The 18,044-nt window shown below is 52.6% G+C and overlaps 2 protein-coding genes across 2 annotated transcripts in view; one reads left to right on the forward strand and one right to left on the reverse strand.

The window, feature by feature from the left end:
- Atp6v0d1 (ATPase H+ transporting V0 subunit d1) overlaps positions 1–6,594 on the forward strand; it is a 47,326-nt gene extending 40,732 nt beyond the window's left edge. The window contains exons 3-8 of the mRNA XM_004625870.3: positions 389–567; positions 1,872–1,951; positions 5,336–5,413; positions 5,537–5,713; positions 5,821–5,898; positions 5,994–6,594. Of these exons, the coding sequence (XP_004625927.1) occupies positions 389–567; positions 1,872–1,951; positions 5,336–5,413; positions 5,537–5,713; positions 5,821–5,898; positions 5,994–6,155 (754 nt within the window). The 3' untranslated portion in view covers positions 6,156–6,594. The remainder of the gene's footprint in view (positions 1–388; positions 568–1,871; positions 1,952–5,335; positions 5,414–5,536; positions 5,714–5,820; positions 5,899–5,993) is intronic.
- Positions 6,595–7,089: 495 nt separating this feature from the next.
- On the reverse strand, positions 7,090–12,908 carry Hsd11b2 (hydroxysteroid 11-beta dehydrogenase 2). The gene is made up of 5 exons (XM_004626027.3): positions 12,520–12,908; positions 8,765–8,977; positions 8,464–8,649; positions 8,212–8,349; positions 7,090–8,020 (listed from the first exon to the last, which is right to left on the reverse strand). Exons 1-5 carry the CDS (start codon positions 12,782–12,784, stop codon positions 7,635–7,637), a joined length of 1,188 nt encoding a protein of 395 aa, XP_004626084.2. The 5' UTR covers positions 12,785–12,908; the 3' UTR covers positions 7,090–7,634.
- Between the last annotated feature and the right edge of the window lie 5,136 nt (positions 12,909–18,044).

Here is an 18,044-nt window from a genome sequence, read left to right on the forward strand (position 1 = left end):
TGTATGCCTCCAGGCCTTTGCACATACTGTTCCAGCTTTCCAGAACACACTTTCATCTTCTTTTACCTCTCAGGCTCCTGACCATACCTGTCTCCTGGCATCCTGTTAGAACATCGTTCATACTGGGGGGAGGGAGGACATTCATTGCCTGTGTGCTGTACCTCAATGGGGCATGAATCTCTGCCATGGAGAGGCCATCTCTCTCTTGTGTTTCTGGTGCTGGGAGCAGAGGTGGACACTTAAATTTGGGGCAGTTTGGGCAGAGCTATTAGTGCCTATCTGCAGAACCTATGGGTGAGCATACAGGTGGGGTTGTGAACATGATGCTAAGCCAGGTCTTCTAAGCCCCTACTCCATTGAGCCATCCTGTTGTTGTCCTACCCCACAGTTATAGCTACATGATCGACAATGTGATCCTGCTTATCACGGGCACGCTGCACCAGCGCTCCATTGCTGAGCTTGTACCCAAGTGCCACCCACTAGGCAGCTTCGAACAGATGGAGGCCGTGAACATTGCACAGACACCTGCTGAGCTCTACAATGCCATTCTGGTGGACACGCCCCTGGGTGAGCTGCTATAGTGGAAGAGGAGCTAGACAGTATCTTAGGGTCAGCCCCTCAGTGTGGGGTTTGTGGACTGCCAGGGGTGGGGCAGCCGTGAGCCAGAAAATGAGAGCTGCTCACTGCTGTTGACCTTTGTCCTTCCCTCAGTTCCCTCTCTCATTCTCTCCTACTCACTCCTGCCCATTCCTATTGTTTTTGCTGGTCCAGAAGCCCCTGGGTCTGATTCAAACTTTGTAACTTTGGGGAGAGTCTGGTTTCTCAAGATGCAAAATAAGAAAGCTGAACTCATGGAGAGAGGAGAGTTGAGAAGGGCTTTGGTCTCTGGGAGTCCTGAGAGCTCTAACAGTGCCCCTGAGCATGTCCAGAATGGCTGCCATGAGGCAGAGGAGGGAAGCAAACAACTCCACTTGCCTCCACCAAGTAGGTGTCAGGGGCCAGGTCAGACAGTGTCCGGCAGGATGCGGGGTCCATGTTAGAGGCCAAGGAAGGGAGGAGAATCAGGAGCTTCCTGTAGGGCTCCACCCAGGCAGAGCTGGCTTCTGCCTGCCTGGGAGGCTGTAGAGGAGGTATGAGGTCTTTAACTAGCTTGTAAGCTCATAAGCAAAATTCTGAGCCCCAGGATACCACTCCAGGAAGCCACCAGAGTTGAACCCAGGGCTCTAAGCAGAGAAATCCAAGCTGTACCTGTTGACTTAGTCTTTGCCAGTGACTTGACTCCCTTTGCCAGTGACTGAGCCAGCTCTGGACAATTTGTGGCTTCTGTATTTGACAGACCACTGAGTCTGCAGGCCCTCCATGGGGAATGGTGGTGCTTTCTCATGCTCTAGTCTCTCCTTTTAGCCCCATAATGGCCCCTTGGGTCACTGGCTCATGCTCACCCTGATGCTATGCTCATATCTTGTCCTAAGGAGGAGAAGGGTAGTTTTCTAACTGTGGGTGTTAGGCCCCAGCTTCACAGCTGCCCCTGGAGAAAAAAGAATCTCATGGGCTCTTATGCAAGCCGTGTTTGGCATGGTCTGAACTTGGGTCGGCCCCAGTGGTGATTAGATCATGTTATGGCTGGCCGCCTCCTTTATAAATCAATTTTAGAGCAAGGAGTCAGGAAAAGCTCAGGTCAGTGTGCATGGCCCAGAGTATTACTCTGCTACATCCAAAGCACTATCTCAGGCTGGTTAGGGGTCCCCTAATTCCTAGCCTAGTGAACCTTGTGGCAGTGACCCTTTATACCCTGGAGGGTGGTTGAGTATCCACAGGGTTCTTGCCTAAGCCACTTGCACACCCCTCACACTCATATCTTTCCTCCCCAGCGGCTTTTTTCCAGGACTGCATCTCAGAACAGGACCTTGATGAGATGAACATTGAGATCATCCGCAACACACTGTACAAGGTAGAGCCCTGCATGAGAGTGGGGGATTGGCCTGTTGGTGGGAGGGATAGAGTGGGGTGGTGATTTATGTGAGGTGCTGCAACTGCTTTAGCAGGCTTCTGTCCCAGGGGTTTATCCACTTTCTCTGGCTCCTGTGATGGGTGCAAGGTTGCCTGGAACAGGTTCTTCATCCTGTGGTGCCTGCGGCAGGCTCAGATAAGATCAACAGGAGTGGCTGGCACTCTACCAGTTGGGCTGTCAGAGCTGGCTCCTAGATAGCCACTCCCCCAGCAGCCAGGAGGGTCACAAGCCACCACCCAGGCCATAGCCGTTGGGCCTACCAGACCTGGGCTGTTGCCAGCCAGGTAGGCATTCGAGTAGAGGCAGCAGTTTGTTAGTTATGGTAGGAGGGATCCAGTCAGGCATAGCCAGGTCTTTATGACCTTTACAGGTTCCCAAGTTCAGGGCAAAACCACATCCCACAGTCGTCCCTGTTCAACTTCTGCTTCATGCTGGGCTGTAACATAGACTGGCTGATCCCTGGGCACAGGGGCATGCTTGGGATTCCTGGGTTAGTGCTGCCATAGTTCAAAGAGATTAAGAGTCAGGGGCCAGTTCAGTGTTTGGGGATAGGCTGATTTTTGGCTGTGCTGAGGTACTAAGTTGTTGTGGGCTATATTCTGGAACAGGGTTCTGCAGTGGATAGGCCTTAAATAGGGACACTGGGCAAGGAAGCTGCTGGCCAAGGTACCTGTTGACCCAGCCAAGAGACCTGCTGACCTAACCCCAAGAACATGTCTCTTCAGTCTCCACAGCTAAGGGTACTCTCCTTCCTTGTTGGAGCTAGCTGGCTAACCTTCAGTTCAGCTTGAGCCTAGACCCTCTGAAGCCCTGGCCAGTGTGCAGTGAGAGTATGGTGGCAGGTGAAGGGCCTGCCTGAGGTTGTGATGGTTGGGCAGAGGAATAGCACATGCAGAAGAAAGGCATGGAACATGGGCCAGGAGGCAAGTGGTTTGCAGTGGAAGTACAAGTTCCATCGGGACAATAGTAGAGTGCTTTGGAGAAAGAGGTAGCCAGAGAGTCACATCATCCTGGGACTTGAATGGCAGCCCACAAGTTGGACTTTATCCTGTAGGCAGGATTAGGAACAAAAGTTTCCAGCAGAGTAGAGTATGCTCAGATAGCCCCCAATGGTTGCAGTATGGAGGGCAAAGGAGAGACAGGGAGGCTACCCACCACTTTCATTCTCCAGACTTCCCCGGCATCTTTAGGCACAGTTGTCTTCATTTGTAAAATGAAGGCTCAGAGAAGTGGGATGGTTGTCCAAAGCCACACAGCTCATGACCTTCCTGGATGCTAGGGGAGTGGCAGCACAAGGGAATCATACCTGGCTCATCTTGTTTGCAAAAGTGAGGACTCTCACCCACCGTGCTAACATGAGGGCAAGCCAACCTAGTAAGGAGAGGGAGAAATTGAAACAGACAGAAAATGTGTGGGGGCATGCACACTGTCTGTCTGTCTGTCTGTCTGTGTCTCTGTCTCTCTCTCTGTCTCTCTCTGTCTGTGTCTCTGTCTGTCTGTCTGTCTGTCTGTCTGTCTCTGTCTGTCTGTCTGTCTGTCTGTCTGTCTGTCTGTCTTTCTCCCCTGTCTCTGTGCTTCCACCTACCCAGCTGGCCTCTTGCCACATTCCTTGCCCTGAGACAGGGTAAGGGGTGCGGCTGTCCCCCCAGCCTCACCCACAGCCTCACTGGGCCTAACTGGTTTTAACTGGAGTCACTGGCAAGAGCTGCCCAGGCACCTGCTCATAAACACTGACCCAATACTGCAGGCCCTGTGCCAGGACTGCCTGCCTGGTAGGCAGTGTCCCAGCCCAGTGGCCTCAGATGGAAGATTAGGTGGACCCTGACAGGTAGGAACGGTGAGTTGCTGGTGCAGCAACCATGGGCTAGTAGACTCTAGGAAACAGGGTGGAGGTGGGGAAGTAACCTTGGTACCTGGGTCTTGCCAGTTTATTTAGCTGCAGTAGCCTCTAGATGGGCCTGTCCTGTCTGCCTTCCTAACTCTGGGGTTACCTTTCTAGGAACCACATGGGTAGATAGAGTATAGGGTATGGAGTCCCAAGACTTGACTGGTAACTGTCACCCTGCCCCATAGGTAGGGACTTCAGGCCCCAAAGAGTATCTCTTGGGATTTTAATACTGCAAGCTTTTGTAGCCTCAAGGGATTGAGGGGACTGAGAAGAGAAGTCTCTCAGAAGAGACCCTGAAGGGACTGAGAAGCACCTCTAAGTTGTGGCAGTGGGGATGGCATCTGTCTCTGATCCCAGGACCTCTAATTGCTGGTATTCCTTTATGTTAGGCCCTGCTCTCTCCTCTAGGCCGCTTATTCCTGACCTTTTCCAGTCTTTTGTTACCTGTAGTCACTCTCAAACTCTACTGTGAGGCTCAGCTTGTTTAATGTTGCTAGCTGGCCTAGGCCTGGGCTCTTAGAATCCTGGGTCTTGTCTCATCTTGTGGAACAGCAGAACCTGTGTGTCTTAAGTCATTCTGGACAGCAAAATTCAGTGTGGAAAACTTTTTATACTGCTCAGGCCCTTCTTCCAACTCAGAAAAATAGACTCTGTCTATAGAGGCAGAGTTTCTGGAACCAGACCACATGATAGTTCCTGGGAGTCTGAGTGAGGCCTGAAGGACCATGATGGACAGGTGTGGGGAAAGAAGCCTTGTTGGCTTTGTGAGTGAGAAGAAGGACCTGAAGTCTGGACTGACCTGTCCTGTCCTTATGCCCAGCAGATTCAATTTACCTGGGCAGGAAGTACATGTTTTCACTAGTAGCCTGTGTACCCAGCCATTGCTCTGTTAGACTGACGTCTGTGTAGGCAATAACCATCCTTCATCACAAAGCAGCCTGACAATTTGGTTCCTGCTCTGTGATGCCTAGGGGCAGCCTGTGGGATGGGGGGAGGAGGAGGTGTTTTCCAAGTTGGATGCAGCGATAGCCATTGGACACTCATTCCGGGTCATCTCTGTGAATTCTCTGGAGTAATCTTCCCTTATTAGCCCATAAACATCAGCTGTTCTGAGGCTATGGAAGAGGTTTAGGGAGACTTAGGGGAGAAGAAGACAGAAGTCCCTCTGAGCAAGACCTCTGTGAGAAGAAGTGATTGGGAACATGCACCCTGAAACAGGCCACCAGCTGTTCTGTCACTCCCAGTTGGGAGGCAACAGGCTACTGCTGTTTGGCTAATTAGCTGTTGGTGATGTTTCAGGTGCTTTACCATAGAATTGCCTTGGCCAGTCCCTACCATGAAAGGGGTTGGGGGTGAGGAGGAAGCTGTGAATAGCAGGCTAGCAAGTCTTTCAGAGTCTCTCTGCTCACACTAAGCAAGCTCCATGGTCTGCACAGGCTTACCTGGAGTCCTTCTACAAGTTCTGCACCTTGCTGGGTGGAACCACGGCTGATGCCATGTGCCCCATCCTGGAGGTGAGTACCTGTCCATCCATTCTTGCCTTCTGGTCCCTACTAGCCCTGGCCTAGTGGAAGCTCTGCCAACTGGGTCAGCTTTCCTTTTCTTCCCTCTCTCCTTGTCTGTGTACTGCCCTGCAGTTTGAAGCAGACCGCCGCGCCTTCATCATCACCATCAACTCTTTCGGCACAGAGCTGTCTAAGGAGGACCGTGCCAAGCTCTTCCCACACTGTGGACGCCTCTACCCTGAAGGCCTGGCTCAGCTGGCTCGGGCTGATGACTATGAGCAGGTCAAGAATGTGGCCGATTACTACCCGGTAAGTTCCCTGGCAGGCAGAGTGGTGGGTGACCATAGTGGATCATGTACTCCCTGCCCCTAAGCACCTGGCAGCCTGTTTGTACTCATGTTTCTGTTCCCGGCCAGGAATACAAGCTGCTTTTTGAGGGTGCAGGCAGCAATCCTGGAGACAAGACCCTGGAAGATCGATTCTTTGAGCATGAGGTGAGCACAGGGCCTGCCCAGCTTAGGGAAGAGTTGGTGGCTAAAGCCTGATTCTGGACTCACCCACCTGTACACCACACCTGCCTTGTCCACAGGTGAAACTGAACAAGTTGGCCTTCCTGAACCAGTTCCACTTTGGAGTCTTCTATGCCTTTGTGAAGCTCAAGGAGCAGGAGTGTCGAAATATTGTGTGGATTGCTGAGTGCATTGCTCAGCGCCACCGCGCGAAGATTGACAACTATATCCCCATCTTCTAGCGTTCTGACTCAAGGCTTCCAAGTGTCCTGTGTATGTTTGTGTGTGCTGTGATAAAGCCCATGGCTCACCTGCCTGTCCTGGGGGTGGGTAGCACGTTGTCCTAGGGGCTGTGCAGCTTCCCTGACACCTCCCCATCCTACCCCGACTCTTAGATCTGAAAAGAGCTGGGTACTTCTCTCCTGACCAAGAATGGACCAAGATCCCCTCAGAGCAGTGATGCCCCATCAGCCCTTTGTTTACAGCCACTGACATGTCTGAGAAACATGTGGTCACTTTCATGGCCTCCCCAAACCTGAGTACCCTAGGGGCAGTAAGAGCCTCCTTTTTCAGAGCTGTGGCCCATGGGAAGGGTAGAGTATGTGTATCCTTGGGGCATGGGGAAAGTAGTTCTCCCTCAGCTCTGGACCTGAGACAATAAAACTGCCCTCTCTAAACCCACTGTCTGTTGCTTCCTTGGGGTCCTAGTAACGCTCCCAGGTCTCCAACTTCCCTCATGACCACACTCTTGCTGAGTTCACCCCTGTGAATTCAGCAGCCCAGACTCTTCAGAGTGATGGGGATTACACAGAGGATAGTCCCTTCCTCTGCTAAAGCTCAAATGCAGAGTCAGGCCTACAGAGCTAGGTTCTGGGGGCCTCTAAGGCTTGTCTCACTGAGCCCTACAACTCTCTCTGATCATAAGATCAGAGAGAGTATCATGTCCTCATTCCATTATAAGGAAATCCAGACATAGGTATAAGTGATTTGCCTGGGGTAAATGGAGGAGGGAGTATGTGAGCCAGAGTCTGCCAGAGGAGCCCAGTCAGGCCTGTGCCCAGAACCCTGGGCACATCATGATGTTGAACCCCATGTATTCTCCATCTCTGCCATACAGCCACTCTCATCACCCAGGTAACCAGCCAGTCACCCCCTCCAAACATTGTACCTCCTCCATTCTAGGAGAAATAAAAATTTATCTTTATTTTAAAAAGTAGCAATCAGGCAAGTGGGGTATGCAGCTTCCCTGTGGGTTGGAAGTGGGAGGTTGGGGACCTAAGTCTTGAGCCAGTCAAGAGACAGTGGGGATTTACCCTGGAATTGTAGCACTGAGGAAGTGGTGCTGAGAAACAATCCTGAGGGGGTCCCCAACCCACCCTAAGTTTGCAGAGACACTGTCTACAGGGTCCTGACAAAGACTGCAGTTAAGTCATGCACAAAACTCCCATCCAGATGGATTCTGGAGTGTTGTGCCCAAGAGGGTCTGTGTGGGCTCATGAAGCAGTAGAAACCCAGAGGCTCCCTGGAAATCCTCAGCCTCTTGGGCCTAGACTGGGCATTGGAAGTAGGAGGCCACAGTTACTTAGGTGAGGCTCTGGGGTAGACTTGGGGAGCTCAGAAAGGCCAGGGGAGAGCTGAAGGCTCATGGAGTTCCTGTGCTGGAGCAGCTGGGTCATGTATGTATATGGCTCACCAAGCCACCACTGGGAAAGGGCCTGGGTTTAGGTTTGGGTCCCTTCAGTTGCATCCTGGGAAAAAGTAAGGCCAGGCTGGCCAGGCCTTAGTGCTTGGGGCAGACAGGGACTAATGAAGAAGGTCTGTAGGAAGCGGCGCCGCAGGCTCTCTGGCAGGTAGTAGTGGATGAAATACATGAGCCCCACACCACGGCCTGGGTAATAACGGCGGCGTGGCTGAGCTGCCAGCAGCGCGTCAGTGATGGCCTCTGTAACTGGGCTGAGGTCAGGCAGTGCCTTGCGGAGTGAATTCAGGAACTGCTTGTGGAAGTGCTCAATGTAATCTTCGCCATAGGCCTGCAGCAGCTCTTGGGGCAGGTTGGCCAGTAGCAGTTGTTTGCGTTGTTCCCAAATGTTCACATTTGTCACTGACTCTGGTAAAGGCATGGCAAGGTTAGAGGTCAATGAGGTAGGGGAGCCAGAGATCACTGGTCTATTTAACCTGGCCACATCTGCAGCCAAAGTTGTGCCTGTTCTTCAGACTTATCCCTGTCTTCCTAAGATTGTGCCCACCACCTCATTTTCCAGCTCCAGGCCGCATGCATGATCCACCCCTAACCCTCACCTGTCTTGAAGCAACCAGGCTGGATGACGCTGACCTTGATCCCCCAGGGCAGAAGTTCAGAGCCAAATAAGTCCATAAGTAGCACTATGGCTGCTTTGGAGGTTCCATAGGCTGCTAAGCATGGATATGGCATGTCTCCTGGGGATGAAATGGTGGATGAGGTAGCTCAGCCATGGCTAGGAGCTCCCCAAACACTCCTCTACCCCACAGCAGCTCCTGTCATACTGTACCCTTGATAGGGATGGCACTCACCTGCTGGACTGCCCAGTGTCACAATGCGACCCCTTGAGCGGCGCAGGAGTGGCAAAAGGCCTTTGGTCAGCTCGAGTGTACCAAAGAAGTTCACTTCCATGCAGTTGCGGAATTTGACCACTGGAGACAGCTCCACGTCAGCCACTATATCATTTAAGGCTGCATTGTTGACTAGGCCCCACAGCCCTGAAGGTAGGGAAGCAAGAAGTGAAACTTCAGGTCAGCCTAGAGGAAAATCCTGAAAACCCTACCCTTTCACACCTGGCTGGCCATGTCCTCCCCCAGGTAAGCCATGCCTGACCAGTGCTGGTGGTGTGGGCCTTGGTGAACTCCAGCACTCGGCTAATGTCCTCTGGTTTCATCAGGTTCATCTGCAGCAGCTTTAGGCGAGGGGAACAGCAGGCACGCAGCTCTAGGGCACCAGGGCTATTGAGGTCCAACACGGTGGCCAGCACCATGAAGCCCATAGCATCCAGTTTCTTGACCGTCTCCTTGCCAAAACCAGTGTCACAGCCTGATCAGGGCAGAGCAGTCAGTGAACTCCCACAGTGGTCTGGCACAGCCCGAGACAACCCAAAGATCACCAGGGTGAAAATGACATCCAGGCCCCTGGACTCTCAATCCAGCAGAAGTCATAAGCATGCCCTCTGCGTCTACCCATCTGGCAGACTTTGCCCTCCTAGCTAAACCTTGAGCACAAATTTTAACGGCTGTCATCTCTTTGGACTTCCCATCGCTACCCCATCAAAGATGGTTTATAATCCTCAAAGAAGAAATTGAGACCTAGTAATACTAACTTGATTCCCAAAATTACCCATCCAGCACAGAGGTCAAGACTATCCCAGGTAGGCCAGAAACTCAGCTCCTCTCCTGACGTCTTCCCTTCATGATTTAGACCAGAACGCATATGCAGTGTTATCCTTCCTTTCTGAGTACCCTTGTGCTTCCTTCTTTTACCTGGACATTGAAGCAGCCTCCTTGGTAGTCCTGTTCACCCCGCTCCCACCATATATAGCCTCTACCTAAGAAGCCAAAGGATCTTTTTAAAAATGACAGGCCAGGGATATAGCTCGCATGAGGTCAAGAGATCTGGTACAAAAAAGAGAGACAGAGACAGAGACAGAGACAGAGACAGAGAGAGAGAGAGAGAGAGAGAGAGAGAGAGAGAGAGAGAGAAGGAAAGAAAGAAAAAGAGAAAGACAGATAGACAATATCATTGTGCTGCTGAAAACTTTCCAAGAAGGCTCAATCCTCAGGACAAAGCCCAAGCTTTCTGGTACCTGTCCAACCTGAGATTCCCCCTCCTTTGCCAGCTTCAACATCTACTATTATTGCAGGCCCCAGGCAAGCAGAAGGTCCATTCCTGTCTTACTCTGGGACACCCTATCCTTGTAATTGCAATCACTGACAACAATGGGATATTTTCTGAGCTGCGGGCCACTTGCCCACAGGATGGTGGCCTGGTAAGAGAAGATGAGAATAGACCTGCATTTGAATGCCTTCCCACATATACCTTGTACATGCCAGAGCTCTGTTACAATTCTTGGAGCCTTTGATATGCAGAGAGAACCACCAGGTTGGGTTGGTGCAAAGGTCTATGTACCTGATTAAGCCCAGCTTTCTCAAGGTTTTTGTTCTGATCCTGACTCTGTGGGTAGTTAGTAAGGGGAGGGGGAGGGCCAGTGAGGGAGGAGGCTCTCTGGAGTACCAGCCACCAGCCCCGAATGCCTGCTGTGCAGAAAAGACCCGGAGCAACTCTGTTGCCCCCTCCTACACTCAGCACCCTCTCCTCATTTCAGCCCCATGCCCTCTGCTGAGGCTCAGAACGAGGCTGGGCAAGCGGCTTGGAACTGGCCTTGTATGGCTGGGGATTGCCAACCTGTGCTAAGAGGTCTTTCTCAGGCAAGTCTGCTGGGGAAGGTGAGTGTGTGTGCCTCAGTTCCCTCCCAGAGCAGACAGAGGCTCTACAGGGAAACTAAGGCCTCCCAGAGCCTCAGCTCTGGAGTCCCAACAGTCGCCAACACTTTACACACCTTCTTGCTCACCCTCACATCCATATACATCCGTCCAGCCTGCCTGGATGTTTCCACATGGGCTTAACTCCTGCTACCCATCAGTGCAAGGTGTGCAAGTACATGCACACAGGGATCCAGCCACAGTCCCAACCCCACCCCCATGGCTGAGTTCTTGATTTTTAACGTATTTCGTACAGGGTCTCACTATGCAGCTTGGACTCATACTAATCATCCTGTTTTCAGCCTCCCCAGCACTGGGATTACAGGCATGTTCCACCTTGACTGGTCTTGGTGGCTAGCTCAGTGCACCTGAGGCAGGGCCAGCTGGGCACGTCATGCTAGGGTATCAAACCTCAGGGTCCCTGCACTTGCCTAAGCAGGTGCTTAGTCCGCTGAGCTGTGTTTCTGGCTCATGGCCAAGTTCTTGAAGCGGGCTTGGCAAGCAATTCTCAGAGGCATTCTCAGGGAGGGTGTGTGGCAAAGGACAGGCACAAGACAGTGCTCTTGGCAGGTGTGATGATGAGGAAACCCCAGGATTTTCAGGCATTGGAAAGCTACAAATCTACTGGTGATGCTTACACAGGGGTGGGCTGGACAGTCCTCTTCCTACCCCCACACCCTGTGCGTTGCAACCAGAGATGAAGTCCTTCAGATAGCCTAGGTCCTGTTAAGGTAGCTCAAGAATTAGGTGGTAGAAGTGGATCTGCCCTGTCCTGAGGGAGAAAGATCCCATAACCTAGTCCTTGCTTCATACTGGGAGGATCTGGCTTTCCTTCCTCAAATTCCTGAAACTAAGGTCCCCTGAGGCTTCACACTGCATCCTGAAGCGGATCTATCCCATTAACCTGAGTCCCGTTTCATCTCCTTTCTCTCTGCTGAAGCCTGAAGTCCTGGTGCTAGCCTCGCACGCCATCCCCCCACATCAGCACCACCTGGCTTTTTAATTACCATTCAAAGGCCTTTCCGAGGAAACTTCACTTCCCACCACACTGTTGAACTAAATTGCTTGACTGTCCCCTACCCAGGCAGAACTGCTTCTTACCTTAAGCCTTTGTCCTATACCCTTTCTTTGATCCACCTGTCTCCACACATCCTTCAGCTCAAGGATTTCCCCTTGAAGTCCTCCTAGCCCCATCTGACTGAACAGGGCCCCTACTGGATTGAGGTCTTTCCGAGGCCAGTTTGTTGGCTGTCCCAGTCCAGGCTCAACATAAGCTCAGAGCACCTGTCCAAAGCTAGGGAGGTTGGAGAAGGAACTAGGCCACTCCTCCCCCCATGCAGTGGACCAGTGCCCCCTGGCCTTTCTCCCCCTCCCCATTTCCGGCTGGGTCTCCAGCCCCCCTTCCCCTTCTCTCGCTCTGGTGACAGATTTATCCCCTGCTCCAGACAAAGAGAGCTCAGCCAGGCGGCCAGAGGCACCTGAGCCCAGCTCTCCAAGACCTGTTTCCCGGGCACTGAGAACCAGGAGGGATGGGAGCAGGGTGCTGAGTGCAAGACTATGGACTGCTGCCTCAGCAGTTTGGCAGTGGCAGCTGAGTGCCCCCCCCTTCAAGTTTTTCTGAACTCCAAGGATGGCCAATTAGAGGTGGGAGTGCAGCTCTTCATGTAAACTCCTTCCTCTGGCACCAGAGAATGGAATACAAGGATGTAGGGATGTCAGGCAGAGTTCAAAGGATGACTCTTCCATCTCAGGTCTTCCCAGTCCCTCAGAGCACTGTCCCCTGCCACATGCCTGCTCTTCCCGTCAAACTCTAGGACAGTCCCCTTTGCTCAGCTCCAGGTTTCCTTAGAGCACTTGCCCTAAGGACGACAGTCAGTCGACGACGACAGTCAGTCGAGGACACTGACTCCACAGTGGCAGGTAGTTAACCCGGACTTGGAGAGGTGCCTGGCACTTCCAACTTGACTTCTCCATTGCACCCAGGAAAAGGGAGACTCCTCATTGCTGGGCTGGGCAACCCACCTTGGCCACCCTTGGAGAACCCTCTAAGGTGTGCGGTCCCGCCCTCTCGCCTGGAGACCCAGCGCTTCGCGCACTCACCGGTGATGAGCACCGCGCGAGTGGCCACAGGCAGGCGCGGAGGGCGCGCCAGGCGGGACAACGTGATCCAGCCGGCGGCAGCCAGAACGGCGAGTGCGGCCAGCGGGGGCAGCAGGCGCTGGCACAGCCAGTCGAGCGCGGCCAGCAGCGCCAGTGCCGCCAGCAACGGGCTGCCCAAACGTAGGTCTGAGCGCAGCAGCTGCAGCAGCGCTCGGGCAGCCACAAGCAGCCAGGCGCCGCCCGACGGCCAAGGCCAGCGCTCCATGGCGGCCCAGCCGGCTAGGGCGGGACGGGGCGGGGCGGGGCGGGGGCCGGGCTGGGAGCGAGACGAGGGACTCCGGGCGCAGGGTGCTGAGGAACCCCGGCCTGGGGTGTGAAGGGCACTCGCTTTTTCTGCGGGCCGGTGGACCAAGCTTATAAAGAGCCCCAGGGGCGGGGCGGAGGCGGGGCGGAGGCGGGGAGAGGTGGGGCTTTTACACTTCCCGGGCACCCCAGGCCCGGCAGGTGACCTCCCTCCTCTGCCAGATCCGCTTTCGAAGAAGCCAGAACAAAGTCCAAGGTTGTTGTTGTCCGTGGAGGAGCCGTTCGCCGCGGTCTGCGCGGGGGACAGGGCTGGTCGGGCCAACCCGAGAGCCCTGCATCCGATTCACCCCTGAACCCCCACCCACGTGCCCAGGGCCCTGAGTTGCCGCGCCCAGGTGAACAATACCTCCTGCTCACACTTGACTTGGGACACCTGAGGACACTCACTTAATTAGGCACCTCGTTTTAATAGTACCGCCTTGGACGCTTGGCCTTCGGGAGCACCTTGAGGAACTGCACACCCTCAGGCTTGTCACCGCTGGCCACACAGGCACCTGCATGCACTGCATGGCTGCAGGTCCTTGGCCAACCTGAGCAGCCACAAAATCTTTCTGAGACCGGGCCTGGGGGAAGCAGGGTGACTTTGCCTGGGGCTTAGAAGTCTCTGATGTTACCTGCTCTTTCTCTGTGCTTAGAGCACTGGAAACTCAACTCCACCTCTTGCCAAAAAAATGTGCCTGAGAATCTTGTGGGGTTTAGAGAAAGTCTCTAGGCCTCCCTTCACCTTTGCCTCCCCCTTCACCAAGTAACAGGCCAATAGGACCTCCTGCGGCTACAGTGAAGGCAGCCTTTAGGACATGGTGGTCCCTGCCCTGCTCCTCGGAATCCTCAGGTGATAAAATGGTGTGTGGGTGCATTTTTCTGTTTGTATGCTAAGGTCCTTGTTTGTGTGTGGCCTGCTGCCCCCCCCCAGCCTCAACCACCCCCATTTTTGGCACCCAGTGCCTAGCATGTATGCCAGGCCTCTGCTTAGGCACTAGGAGTTGGTACCAGTACCTGGGTGCCAGGCCCTATGCTGAGATGCACCCCAAGGGGAATCCCAGCTTCCACTGAGCCTCCAGATCTTGCCAGTGTCTCATCCCTGCCCTCGCTAGGTCTCGAGAGTTCGTGGACTACTGTCACAGTTCCCAGCCCCATTGCTCATTCTTTTTCCTGTGCTCAGGCACTATGCCGGAGTTTCATGACAGTGACTCTTCCAAAGCAACCTAGGCATGGTCCCTTGATAATGGGGCAGGGAGATCTCAGACAGCAGCTACAAGCCAGACCCTTTTAAAGGGAGAGGCTTTGGGTGGAACACCTATCTCCACCCTGAGCCACTCTCCTTCCTCCATCTGTCTCTCCTGGAAGTATGGATGACAGGCTAGGCCTGGCCTGAAAGGCAAGATTTTCCTGGACAGGGTGTATATATGATCCTGGATAAGACTTTGTATACCTGTGTTTGTATGCACTGTGTCCATGGAGCTCCATGGCCTATGTGTGCCATTGGCTGGGTTGTTCCCCAAGCTATGATATTGTGTATGCCTGTACATATATATGTGCATATTTTTTTTTTTTGGTTGAATTGTTTTTTAGAGGAGGTTTATTTTTTGTTTTTGGTGCTGAGGACCGAACCCAGGGCATCCAGCTTGCTAGGCAAGCATTCTACCGCTGAGCCAAATCCCCAGCCCCCTTGTGCATATTTTGTTTCTGGTACCTCTCACTTCTCTGGTCTGGGTCATCCCATCTCTGGAAACATAGGGGAAATATTCCTTTTTCAGATCCACTGAGTCTTGTGCTCTGAATCCATGGCCCAGGCTCAGAGGTAAGTTGCAGTACCTTTGGCCTGCTTTCTGCTTTCAGTTATAGAACCTGCATTGATTGGAACACCCTGTTCTATTCATCCCACTGTGACTTTAGCTAGGGTTTCTCTAGCCTGAGGCTACGCAAGCTTCCCTTTAAGGACAGGGAGGGAGATACTGTGTGATCTAGAGTGGAAGAGTAGAGAGATAGAAGGAGGAAAGAAAAGTAAGGCTGGAACAGGGAGACATGGTCCTACCCTGTCCTGTGAAGGAACCACAGAGGACATTAACTCATCAGGCAGCCCATGATGGGAATAAAGACTGCCTGAGAGTGGGGAATAATGGGAATTGCTGTTGTCTCTATAGGATGGCTAAAATGGGGAAAGAGGTGTTTCTAGCTGAGCTTCTGGGACCTTGTCTTACCTCAGGTGGAGTCATTACTACTGTGAGATTTGGGTCTTGGTGGGGATGGGCTTTTTGCCACATTATTAGGTACCTCCCTACCACTCATCTCACTGCCTAGCCTGGAGTCCATGCCTCTTCCTCCCCAGTATCTATGCCCAACCCTCTGTGGCCTCATCAGCCACTGACCTCTTCCCTTCATCAGGTAGTAGAAGGTGGTTCAGGCAGTCATAACTGGGAGGGGCTGGCCCAGCCCTGTCTGAGGTCTGGTGCCAGGTTGTTCCTGCCTCGGGGCAGACAACCAGTTGCTGCCAGATCCAGAAGTCTTGGTTGGTAAGGCCCTCCAGGGAAATGGAGGTGGGCAGGGGACTGTGCAGATAAAGCAGGGCCCAGCAGAGCAGAGGAATGAAGGACAACCAGGAGAACCCCTAGAGCCATCCCACCCCAGACCTTAGCCCAGTTTTTCTTTGTCCTTTGTCCCACCTTGATCAGAAAGCTAGTTAACCAGACCCTGACAGTTTTTCAGACTATGGAGGACTAAAATCTGGGCTGGCAGGCGTGTCCTTCCTGGCTGTGCCCAAGCACAGTCTAGTGGCTCACTGGCCCCATCTTCTGGCCTTTTGGGAGAGAGCACCTGAGAAAGGAAGACTGAGTGCTGAAGATGGGAGGGAGAACAGAAGTCCAGAGTTTGGAGGGGGCAGCCAGTAGTTGTCTCCAAGAGCACTCACACCCAGTCCTCTGAGTATACTGGGGTTCCTGGATCCAGGCATTCACTTACCATCTCTTGTTCCTCTGTGCTTCAGCTCAGAGGTAGCACTTGCTCCATTTCCTCTGTCTGGTACAGATGCCCCCTTCCTGCCAGTGCAGAAAGTCCTTTCACCTGCATTCCAGACCCCATCTTGCCCTATCATCAAAGCAGTCTTTCACAGAAAATGTCTTTGTGGGTGTCAGTTCCCTGCATTATGTACCACAGACAAAGCAAAGGACCACTTAACTGCTGCCAGCCACACTATTCTCCCACTGGCAACCTCAACTTCAATCTCAATCCTGTTTCTTTTGTGCTGAGGATTGAACCCAGGGCCTCATGCAAGTTAGACAAGCACTCTACCACTGAGGTTCATCCTATCCCAGTAATCTCAACCATATCCCTTTCTTCAAGCATCATTCTCCTGCTCTCTGCCCCTATTCTCAGCCACATTTCTCTAAGGTTGTCTACAATCTCCATCACTGCGCAACCCTCCCCCATGTTAGCCTGGGGTCAGCTCCCCCTCCTGACCTCTCCAGATGTAACCAGCAAATGACCTCCTAGTCCTTAAATATCATTGAGCCGTCTCTGCCATCAGCTAACTTGGCCACCTTGAAGTCTCTCTGCCCTGCTGACCTCTCCAGACCTTCTCAAGCCTGTGTCCCCTTTGATGTCTATGAAGCCATCCTTGCTGAGTTTCCTCCTACCTCTCTGCTTCTCTTCTTCTGCCTTTTTCACCTTGTCCTCCTTGTGGGTGAGCTTGTGGCTGCAGAGACCTCGCTTGCTCTCCCTACCCCACGATGAGCTCATCTTCCTACTTACATATTGGTGACACCCACGCTCCCTCGCTGTCCAGCCAAGGCCTCCCTCTTGACTCCAGGCCCACGCAGCCAGCTGCTCTGGATGCCTCCCTTGGACACACATAGGGCCCGTGCACATATTCAGCATGTCTAAAACTGGTCTCATTATCTTCCTGACTCCTGCAGCCACCACATCCTCAGTCTTCACTTCAAGCACTGGCCTTGGCTTCAGAACTTCTTGTGTTGTTCCAGGCCTGGGTTAGATGAAGAGGCTTCAACATAACTTTTTTTCCCTCTCTTTCTCTTTTCTCTCTCAGATTAGCCTTGAACTCCTGGTAATCCTCCTGCCTCAGCCTTCCAAGTGCTGGGATTGCAGGTGTGTACCACCATGCCCAGCTTATAACTCTTTATAGCAAGTCTCATTACCTCCTATTTCAAGGGAACTGAAGCATCCAGAGTCCAAAAAAATCACCCAAGTTCTCCGACACAAGTATACTTGAACCTGCCCCAAGATTCTGACTCAGGTGTATCTGAACCCCAAAAATCTGCTCACAAGAAGTATGCTAGCACAAAACTCTGAGCCAAGGAGAGTTTGAGATAGTCTTAAGCAAATGAAACCTATATCCTATTTGGACAGGGAAGAGATCGGAGTCCCATTTGGTCCCATTTGAGGAAGGCAGGAAGAGTGAAGTCTAGTTACTGCATCCAGATGATGAACAGGAACAAAAGTCTCATTTCCACAACCTGAGTGTGAGGCACCCATGGACAAGCAAGGGCTGAGGCCAGGGGCAAGTTGGTGCCCAGGAGTTCCAGCGCATCACACATGTGGCATGGGATCCCTGGAGGTTGCAATCTAGGCAGGAACTAAACCCCCAGTTTTTCAGAGGTATCCCTTGTAGTCTGGGTACCTGGAGATTCAGCCCTTTAGTTAGCAGGAAGAAGAACAGTAAGATGCAGGAAGTCAGGGATATCACTTGGATTTCAAATTGTACCAGCTATTCTCCATTTACAGAATGGAAGGCAGAGGACCAGGGTCCCTCAAAGTGGGGATGGGAAACACAGTTCATGCTCTGCAGAGTTTTCTGGATAGACCCCAGAGGAGACCCCAGAGCACTGAGAGTATTTGGCTGCCTCTGGGTGAGATCCTCCTTGGATCTACCAGGATGATTTGGAGTTATTAACAATTTCTTTCATATTTATTGTGTTTGTTGCATGCCAGTCCTTGTGTTCAACTTCCTTTACTATCCTCCAATTATCCCTCTGAAGCAACTACCAAACAAAGAAAAAGGCCCAGAGAAGTTAATTGCCATGTTCTGGGCCACACAGCCATTCAAATCCAATGCTTCTAACCACCAGACCACATTGCCCCTGGGCTTCAGCCCAGAAGGTTGGCATTATTCAGTGGACATTATGAGGACAGCAATCTTTTTTATTTGC

Source organism: Octodon degus, unplaced genomic scaffold (assembly GCF_000260255.1).
Source record: "Octodon degus isolate 3935 unplaced genomic scaffold, OctDeg1.0 scaffold00011, whole genome shotgun sequence".
NCBI classification, from domain to species: Eukaryota; Metazoa; Chordata; class Mammalia; order Rodentia; family Octodontidae; genus Octodon; species Octodon degus.